The sequence below is a fragment of the Sciurus vulgaris genome, assembly GCF_902686455.1.
Source record: "Sciurus vulgaris genome assembly, chromosome: 16".
Classification (NCBI taxonomy): Eukaryota; Metazoa; Chordata; class Mammalia; order Rodentia; family Sciuridae; genus Sciurus; species Sciurus vulgaris.
Window position 1 is genome coordinate 16512880 of NC_136477.1, and position 10161 is coordinate 16523040.

General features: G+C 52.8%; 1 protein-coding gene and 1 pseudogene across 12 annotated transcripts in view; both read right to left on the minus strand.

Moving 5' to 3' along the window:
• Positions 1-6351, minus strand: part of EPS15L1 (epidermal growth factor receptor pathway substrate 15 like 1) — a 93475-nt gene extending 87124 nt beyond the window's left edge. For 9 of the 11 annotated variants that reach the window (XR_013759850.1, XM_079114966.1, XM_079114965.1 and 6 more), the window contains exon 1: positions 6254-6351. Coding sequence is in view for 8 of the 11 variants with exons in the window: in XM_079114966.1 (XP_078971092.1) it covers positions 6254-6286 (33 nt within the window). In the remaining 3 variants the exon portion in view is untranslated. Of the gene's footprint in view, positions 1-1207; positions 2460-6253 lie in introns of those variants that run through there. The other 2 variants (XM_079114968.1, XM_079114967.1) reach the window with 1 other exon arrangement.
• Positions 6352-8273: 1922 nt separating this feature from the next.
• On the minus strand, positions 8274-9599 carry LOC306646247 (dead end protein homolog 1-like; annotated as a pseudogene). Its single transcript has one exon. The product of its transcript is annotated as a dead end protein homolog 1-like (transcript).
• Between the last annotated feature and the right edge of the window lie 562 nt (positions 9600-10161).

Consider the following 10161-nt stretch of genomic DNA (forward strand, 5'->3'; position numbering starts at 1 on the left):
GCCTGGCCTCCATGTGAAAGGCCACTCCTCTCTCCCTTCCCCATGTCCCCACAGTCCAGGCCAAACAACCTCTCCTTTCTTCCAGGCAGCCATGTTTAACACCTAAATGAAAACAAAGTCATTATCTGCTCCTCTCCAGCTTGGACCACCCATGACCTGAGTCTCCACTGTGACCTGGACAGAGCCGTCACTCCTGGTCAACTCATTTCCACATCAGTGTAGGAGTCGAGCACCTTTGACCCCTCGTAAAGACAATAAGCAAGCCAGGCAGGTGTGGTGGCACAGGCCTGGAGTCCCTACTACTTAGGAGGCTGAAGCAGGAGGATGGCAAGTTCTAGGACAGCCTGGAAAACTTAGCAAGACCCTCAGCAACTTAGCAAGACCCTGCCTCAAAGTGAAAAACAAAAAGAACTGGGAGTGTAACTCACTGGTAGAGCACTTGCCTGGCGTGGGTAAGACCCTGGGTTCCATTCCCAGCACAGAGGAAGGAAAAAAAAAAAAAAAGGCAGTATTTTCCATTGCCCACCCTACCTTCCAATGAGATAAAATGTTTAAAATATAAAATAAAGACGTACACCGTGACATTCTCTCCACTCAGACTACGTCACCTCTAATGATCAGGTAGATTAGGAGCTATCACACTGCTGTAATATTTGCCAGTTGCCAAAATCTTCCCAAGACAGGAAACTACAGTGCAGTGAAGAGGCCTGGACCTGGGTCAGGAGAACCGAGTCTGTGTGAGGTTGCTGGGTACCACCTTGAGCAAGGAACATGACATCTCTGGCCTTAGTTACCCTCTTGTACAGCAAAGATAAAACTGACCAGTATGACAAGATTAATCAAACAATCTGAGATGTCTTTTGCGTTTGCGTGAGAGAGTGTGTGTGTGTGTGTGTATGTGTGTGTGTGTGTGTGTACACTAAGGATCGAACCCAGAGGCACTCTATCACTGAGCCATAGCCCCAGAACTCTTAATTTTATTTTGAGACAGGATCTTGCTAAGTTGCTGAGGCTAGCCTCGAACTTGCAATCCTCCTGCCTCAGCCTCCCCAGTGACTGGGATGACAGGCCTGCACCACACACCAGCTTCAAAATGCCATTTCTACTCAATCCTCAGGCCTGCAGAGTGAGGCCTCCCCACACCTTCTGTATGAGAGAAGGTCCCCTCCTTTACTTGTCTCATGGCATGGGTCATCATCAGACACACCTCATATGTCACTTCCTCAGGGTGTCAGCTCCATAGGGCAGGGATGTCTTCAGATTTGCTGCTCCTTCCCACTGCTCAGGAAGTGCCTAGTAATGAGAAGATGCTGAACACAGCACAGTGTGAGCTATAAATGGAAGGCACTCTGAGAAGGCACATCATCCTGTGGGTCTTCATGCTCCCTGCCGTGAGGCAGGTAAAGCAAGAATGGAGTACTACTCCCCGCCTGCAAATGGGAGCAGAAAGCACTTGCACAACTGAGGGCACTAGATGAGTATCTGGGCACCTGAACTGAAAAGCAGGTACTCTGAAGGGACTTTACATGACACTGGCACTTGGAGGGTCGTCTCTGAGAAGCAGCATGAAGGTAATAGCTTTTGCCAAGGTGAGAGCCCTGCGATCACCCTGGGGATGAGGGGCTATCAAGGTCTCTCACCAAGGTGCAGTGATGGTGTGTCTGTCCATCAGTCAGGTGGCATGAGGCATGGGAACCAGACAGAGGACACTTAGTTCTCTGGTACTACCTCACCTGAAGACAGTCACTCAGCTTCCTAGAGCAGCTGACGGGGGAAAAGAACTGGGCCCAGCAAAGTAGTTTTAACATTTGAAATTGGGGCAGAGGAGCAAAACACACAAGTTCCTGCTTGGCAGGGAGCTACACAAAATTCAGGTCAATGCAGATTAATAAAAGGGGCAGCCAGCGAATTCTGGATCTTCCCGGGGTAGGACCAAATTTTACTCCAAACCTTTACTCTCTGCCCATCAAATTATACTGCATTGCCATTAGCATTCTAGTGAGACACAGAGACTACCAATCCTTTTAGGGGAAAAAGAAAACAAGGCATAAGAGGTCAAGCAAGCGTCCTGAGCCCCTGAGCATGCATACCAGACACACTGGCTGGGTGCACTGTGGGCGGGGTGCCAGCAGGCTCTCTGGAAAACTGGGGAGAACAGGAGGAATGGGAGGAGGGGTTCTCTGTAGCAGGTGCCAGCAGGTTCAGCCCCAGTGCTGCATGCACCAGCTACTGGACTTCAACAAGTGATTTCACCTCTGTGGGTCTCGTGTTTCTTCACTTATAAAATGGCAATAAAAGCCTCCTAGAAGAGTGGCACCTGCTACAAAGAAAAAGGACCAAAGCCACTGGACACATGACAAGGGGGCCAGAGGAAACTAGAACTTCTTGGGGCCTGGGGTGGTTTTTCCTCATCACTGAGCCCAGCATTTTCCTCCAGTGACCATGTACCTCTTAGGGATGGGGACCATGAAAAGGACCCACTGCACGAGAGGAAAACTCCTGTTCAGGGGAGGCCAAGGGAGACAGTACCAAGGAGGCCTCAGAGCAGCCTCTGGGGCAGGCCAGACCCAGCAGAAGGTCAAAGAGCCACAGATGGTGAGGCTGGAGAGCCAGGAGTTTAGGAGTGGAGCAGGAGGAGGAGGCTGGAAAGCAGGTCTGCAAGGCCTGGGGCACCAGAACAGGTCGGGGTGTGGGAATGCGGGAGTCTGGCCCATCAAACTGGACTTATTTTGAGGGAAGAAGAACGGGAGCCATGGAAGGTTTCTGGAGCAGGGGAGTGGGTGAGAACTGTTCAGAAGCTCTCACAGTGGTGTAGATGAAGTGCGTCAGTAGGAACTGCAAACAGCCCCAGCCAACGCAAACTTCAGGTGTGGTCAAGAAGTGGCCAGTTCCAGAGTCCAGCAGGACTTCAGGGACAGGCAGGAGGCTGGGCTCCAGAAGGGTCTGCAGTGAGGCTCAGGGAAGGGAGTACATGGAGAGAGAAAATGCAGACGGGTGGGTGGATGGAGGAGCTGAAATCTATGAGTGGGAGAGAAAAAGAGAGGGGAGAGAGGGAGAGCAGATGAAGAGGGCAGGCCAACGGCTGCAGGAGGAAGAGCAGCTCAAGACAGGCTGCTGGGGCTGAAGAGGGCGGGTCCCTGGCACCCCTGGAGAGCAGCATGTCTGCAAAGGGATGACACAGCATGGGTGGCAGTCCAACATGCTTTTGGGAGAGGAAGAGAGCACTTCTGTCCAGGGAGGCAAAGAGAAATAGGAATCGTTAAGACGCTAACAAGGAGGGAACACTCCTGGAGAGGCAGGATACAGGCCCTTCAAATGAACATTCCTATTCCGAGAAAACTACATATGAAAGGAGATGGCCTAGATGATGTCAGGGGGGACAGAGCAGAAGAGGCGGGGTCAGATGGGAAAAGTGCGAGAAGCGCTGGGGTGGCGGGATGCCCCTCCCCCACCCTGCTAACCCGTGACTGCCAGCTTCACTCACTTTTGACTGGCCATCTGCTTTCCAAGTGTCCTCTGCTTGGAAACAAAACAGAACAGTCTCCTGCCTACACTACTCCCCAGCTGCCCGCAACCAGAAAGTATCCTGCAATCATACCCATGCTTTCCCTGTCCGTGAGCCCATGTGATCTTTGTAAATTGGCTCTAAGCCGGCCTAGTTGGGCCATACCTCACACGTGTGGTGACAGTAAGACCTGATGCATAGTTTCACTCAAGAGCAGCCAGAGAAGTGCTGACATATTATCTGAAGGAAGAAAACCTTCATTCGACAAGCATGTAGGGAAAGGAAGAGAGGAAGCTTAGAAGTCAGTGACCTGAACTCATCAGATGCCAAAGGATCCATGCTGTCAGTCTCTTCTTACAACTCCTCACTTTGGTTTGGTCCCCATCCACAAGCCCCATCCCACACATAGAGGAGAAGAGCCACTTGTGAAAGTTCCTAGTCCCGCTTTCTGGGCTTAGCAGATATTTCTTGGGTGCTGGGCAGGAGGTCAGGGGTGCTGAGCAAGTGGCCTGTCCAAGCTCTCACCAGACACCCAGTCTAACTGGGAGACAGAGGAAAAAAGAGACCACAGACATCCGTGCAGACTGACAGACGCTGAGGGGTGGTGTGAAGGAGAGAGACAGCTGAGTGGGGTGCTACTCGTGATAGGTGACTAGCAAGGGCCTCTGGAAGAATAACATTTGAGCTGCCACCTGAAAGAGGGAAAGGAACCAGACCCGCAAGTACCAACAGAGAAACAGGGAAGAGGGCTTCAGGAAAAAGGAACGACCAACAGGGCTACCTTGAGGATGAAGACAGTCTGGACTAGAGGAGGAACAGAAAAGCAACAAGCATGGCTGCAGCGTGGGTGCCAGGGAGAGCACAGCAGATGAGATGGGAGAAGCTGGCACTGGAGTCTGGTCCAAAAGGTTCTAAGCAAGTAAGTCACATAACATGACCTCTGGGTAACAAATCACTATCCTACCTAAAACTACTTCAGTAGTAAAATAAGAATCCTCCTTGAGGAGCAGGGCACTGTACAAATAAGTATGCACCATGCATATAACTCTGAAGCACTCAATCAACATCAGCTGTTGTCATCATAGAAGTCCAAATGAGGGCTGGTGTCAAAATCAGATAGAAAGTTTGAAAAACACCTCCACCCCCCACCAAAAGGAACACTTTCTCATTAAATGAGTGTAGGTGAGTTTCACTCCCCACCCACATACACACATCCTAAACTGTAGAACTTGGTTATTAATATTAATATCTAATGGCTGGGCCTGGTGGCAACTGCCAATAGTCCCAACTACTTGGGAGGCTAAGGCAAGAGGATTGCTTGAACCCAGGAATTTCAGGCCAGCCTGGGCAATACAAAAAGACCTGGTCTCAGAATATAACAATAACTAATATCTGTAGAACACTTAACAGTTTACAAGGCACTTTCATATCTGTTACAAGAACTTGTCAATTAATAACCCACTGGTCTTTAGCACTATCAATTTAGTGACAGTGTTGCAAATTGGCTAGTTTTTGCAAGACTTAACAAGCAGACATCTCTCCCCTTGGATCAGGTGACCAGGCATGTCAAACTGCCTATCCATTCTCATTGAGTCATTGCTGGGTTCACTATTCCCAAATAACTAAATCTGAAAGAGATTAAATAATTTTAGTACCATGGAGTGCTTTGGGTGTGCTAGGCACTAAGAGCTTGACACGTTTAATCTTCACATTATCCCAATACACTTTATATTCCCATTTTCCAAAAGAGGCTATTAACATGTTGAAAAGCAGAAAGCTTCATCCGAGGACACTAAGAAGGAATAAGGGCTGGAACCAAGACTTAAACATAAGATGCTCTCCCTCCCTGTGCTCACTCTTACATGACACTGTATTAGGTAATTCTAGCAAAGTGCTTACAATATGGTGTTTCGTACAACACAGGTATTCAGTCACTAAAGGTGATTAGCAAGACACATGTAGTTTCTAGTTTCCGTCAGTGTCACCTCCAAGAGAGCAACCTTGTCTGTCTGGGAACTGCTGTGCTCCCAGGACCTGATCCAACTGCACAGTTCAAGAATGGACAGATAAATGAATGAATGTCCTTCCCAAAAAGCACAGCTGCCCGTGGCTTTTTGCACGTCTGTGTCACGCCACTGATGCTGCCCCTAAGTAAGAGCATCAGGTAAATGTGATACAGAGAGGGGTCGGGAGACATGAGTCCCTTATTTTCACCGTGCAGGGGTGGCGGAAGCAGCTGGCGAGTAAGGAGACGGGTCTCCATCGTCCTGCAGGCCGGTCCCGGCTCCTGCGGGGCTCTGTCCTTCACCTCGCCAGCTCCCGCAGGGACCGTGTCCGCTCCGGTGCTGGTACCAGCAGGAGACAAAAGACTCACGGGGCTGCCGCGCCGGCAGATATGCTCACTCCCCTCGCCCACCTCTCCGAAAGCCCAGTGCACCACTTACCGCCCAGCCCGGGCGGTGCAGCGGCGGGTAGGCCCGGACCCCGGGCGGAGTAGACATGCGCCGCGGGTCCGCCTCGCCGCCGCCCGTGAGGGTCGCTCGGGAGCCGGAGGCCGCGGGTTCGGCCGGCCTGTCACCTTCAAGGCCGCCCGCCCCTCAGCCCGCCGCGGACCCCTCAGCGCGAGCCGCTGCCGCCGCCTCCGCCACCGCCGCCGCCCAGCTGGGCCTCCCCGCGCCTCGGCCATCCAGCGGCGCCAGCCCTCTGCACCGCTCCTCGGCGCCGCCCCCCAGCCCGCCCGGCCCATACCTGCTGGGAGAGGGGGATGAGCGGCGCCGCCATCTTCCCGCCGACTCGGGCTCCCAGCGCCGGCGGAACGGAGGCGGGGCCGCGGCCGCGCGTGCGTACTGGTGCCAGGGGTGGTGCGCGCGCAGCCGAACCTGGGCGAGGACCGTGCCGAAGGCAAGAACGCGCATGAGCAGCTGGACCTGGAGGGCGGGGCCGCGCGCTCTTAGCAGGTCTGGAGGGGGCGGGGCGGCGCTGACCTGGGGCGGGGTAAATGAAGGGCGCGTGCCCCTGGGACCCTCGCTAGCTGATGTGGCGCTTCCCTGTCACCTGCCCCTGAGTGCATTGGCCAGACCCCAAGACTGCAGCAGCTCCGTACCCCAGTGCACCATGTTTTGTCATGCTGCTAGCTCCTTACCGATGCCTGTCTCTCTGCTAGGGTTGCCATTCCCCTCCCAGAGCGCCAGGGAAACGCATTATGCAGAGGTGGTCGCCCACCCAATAGAGAGTCCCTACCCTCACCTGCCCACAAGGCGACCTGTTCTAGAACCTTGAATAACAGTGTGTGTGTGTGTGTGTTCGAATGTGGGTCTGCCCCCTATGGTTTCCACTAAACCCTGGCACAGACTTAACCTCTTCTCTGCAGTAGCCCGGTTACCTACAGTTTTTCCTCAGCAGCCACTTTCTTGCTGTGTGACCTTGGCAAGTCATTTACCTAGCCTCTCTGCACCCCTAGACTCCCATTCTGAAAAAACAGCAAGGTAATATGTGTCGCTGTCATTATACCTCTATGCCTCACGTTGTCCAGCAATGAGCAGCGAGCACCTGCTGCTGTGGGATGACAGTTATTGGAGGGAAAGCCCCACCCCAGAGGAGCATTTGTTTATTAAAATGCGTTTCGTCTTTTATTGGCTATATGCCCCACAACTTCAAGGCCAATTCCACAGAGACAGTGAGGAAGACAAGCCTGGCCAGGCAGCTCACCATAGTAGCATAAGAGAACCAGGGAAAGTGAACCTCCTGATACAAGGCTTCACATAATGGTGGCATAGTAGTCTGACTGGGCATCAGGTCTCAGCAGGCAAGACAGAGGCCTGCGATCCATGCTCTTGTCCATCTTTTCCTTTCTGGTGTTTCACAAGCTGCTGTTTCAGCATCTCCAATAACTCAGTGTGTCTTGTGCCATTCCAATGAACACTGGTGCTTTATGATTCATTCAATAGTCATTCACCTGTCATACACTTGCTGAGCACTCTATCTTGATGCAGGTCAATGGTGGACCAGGTAGACACACTCCTTAGTCAACAATCTAGCACAGGTTTTTTTTCCCCTGGAGCGGTATCAGAACTACCCAGTGGGGCTTATTAAGCACAGATCAGGGTTCTGATTCAATTTATAGACATGGGTGGGACCCGGCATTCTGACATTTCTAACAAATTCCCAGGGATGCTGATGCTGCAGTCCCAGGACCCCATTTTGAGAACCACTGGCCTATATAGGAAGGAAACTAGCATTCACGGAATAATTGAGCTGGAAATGAGACCACTATAGACAGTGGCAGGTGCTACAGAGCAGGCCAAAGATGTGACTCCAAGGTGTGTGTGCATGTGGTGAGAGAGGGCCAACGGGCCTCACAAGGAGAAGGAACCGAGGTACTAAGGAGCACGGTGGAACTACAGACTTGGAGCTCAGAGAAGACAGAGGGCCTCAAGAACAATTTGTTTTTATCCTAACCAGGGGTTTAATATATATACAACTAGCATAGAAAATCTCAAAACCACAAATAAACCAAAACCAGAATGACAAGTGGTGGGAAGGGCAGAATTTGACCCTTTAGCTCATCCAGTTCCCCAAATAAAAACAGAAATAAAGACTCATGCTAGACAGAGGTATGGTGCGTGCCACAGGGAATGACCAAGGAAGAACACAGGGTCAGGTCAGCCCCTGGGCCCAGCAGGGGAGAGCAAGGTCCCTCATCACAGGTTAAACTAAACTTGAACAGCCCCCAGGTGTGATGGGGGTCCTGTCCCAGCAGGGTGGCTGTCTCAGGCCTGAGGCAGGGCCTGTGCCCCCTCCCCCTTTTGGGATCAGATTGTGACTGCCCAGGGCTGCTGGGCTGAGGACAGACACAGACTCAAGCTGTCTGTGGAGAGGAAGGGGTCACTGCTTAACCACAGTACCTGCCTCAGCCCAGCACACCACCAGAGGCTGGCCCCAGAGTCACTCAGTGCCTCCAGCAGCCCTGCAGACAAGCATCCTTGGCCACCTCATGCCGGTCCTGCCCATCTGGAGCCAGCACAACCCAGATGAGGTCATTGAAAGGCACTGGATGCCCAGGGAACACTACCTGGTACCAGAAGCGGTGCCAGCCAGCAGGTCCCGTGCCCAAACACTTGGTGAGGAATACTGGGCTGCCCAGCTTCATTCTTTGGCAGAGTAGCTGCAAGGTAGCCCGAGCCCCTTGGAACCCTAGCTTGTCCCTGGCCAGGGTTAGTCGGCTGCCATCTGGTTGTAGGCACCGCATAGAGGGACCCATGCATGAGCTGCTGGCGCAGTCGCTGCTTCAGGTCTGACTTGAGCCACTCCACAGCTACCTGTTCCCCACAGAGGCGTGACTGCCCTTCCACCAGGGCCTTTTTCGCCATGGCTGCGGCGCGGTGCGAGCTGAACTTGAGCAGCGCGATCTGCGAGGGCGTCTGTCCAGGGCTGGGCAGCAGCAGCGCCTCCTGCAGGCCGGGACCCGCCGGCTGCAGCGCAAACAATACCGCTTGGCTGTTCACGCCTGGCGACTGCCAGTCCGCGCTCAGCCCGCGCGCTTATCAGGAGGGCCGCAGCAGGTGGTCGTGCCGCGTGGCGATCGCGGCCTGGGTGCGGTGCCGCGAGCTGTAGCGGGCGTAGGCGAAGCCGCAGTTCAGGCCGCTTAAGGTCATCATCAAGCGAAACTCGTAGAGGCCCACGCGCTGGAATAGGGGGATCAGCTGGTGCTCATATACGTCCTGGGGCAGCCTTCCAATAAAAACCTCTGACCCCGCCGGGGCCGGCTTCCCACCCAGCCTGGGGCTGGCCCCCAGTCCTTCCTTTGCACCCTGCGAATGCCCGTCGCTCCACGCCACGCCCTCAAGGTCACCTCCTCCTCTGGATTCCCTCTTTCACACCGTTGCTCACACTCGGGTTTGGACTGCATGGATCTATCCCAGGCCCGCTGTGCCCTCTTTATAACTTCCTCCCCCTCCTCAAGAACAATTTGGATCATGCATGGTCTTACAGGACACCTCTTTTGAAAGGCAATTGGAAGCCACCACAGGGTTTTAAGTATGATCAGATTTGTGTTCTAACATGGTGACTCTGGATACAGTGGACAAGGGGAAGAGGGCCGAATGGAAGTGAATAAATCAGAAGATGTGAAGGCAGCCCAGGTAGGGGTATGGAGGCTTTTAACTGACTTGAATGCAGTTATACAGTGCATGCTCCATAAGGAAAAGTGAACCCACTCAAGGTATTTCAAACAGAGGAAATGGAGTACAGGGAAATGAGTATAAGAGTGTTGGAGGCATGCAGGAGTAAAGGTTGTCAGCTTTTTATCACTATGACAAAATTCATGAGAAAAACAACTTCAAGAAAGAAAGATGCAATTTGGCTCAGAGTTTCAGTCCATGGTCATTGGACTGGCTCCATTGTTTCTGGGTCCATGGTGAGGTAGTACATCATGGCGGAAGGGGCATGGTGGAACAAAGCTGCTTACCTCATGGCAGCCATTCAGCAGAGAATGAGAGGGAGGAAGGGACCAGGGACAAGATATATCCTTCTAGGATATGCCCCCAGTGACCTATTTCCTTCACCTAGGCCCCTCTGCCTAGTTTCTACCGTATGCCAATAATGCCATCAAATATGAATCCCTCAAGGGAATAATCCATTGATAAGTACAAAGCCCT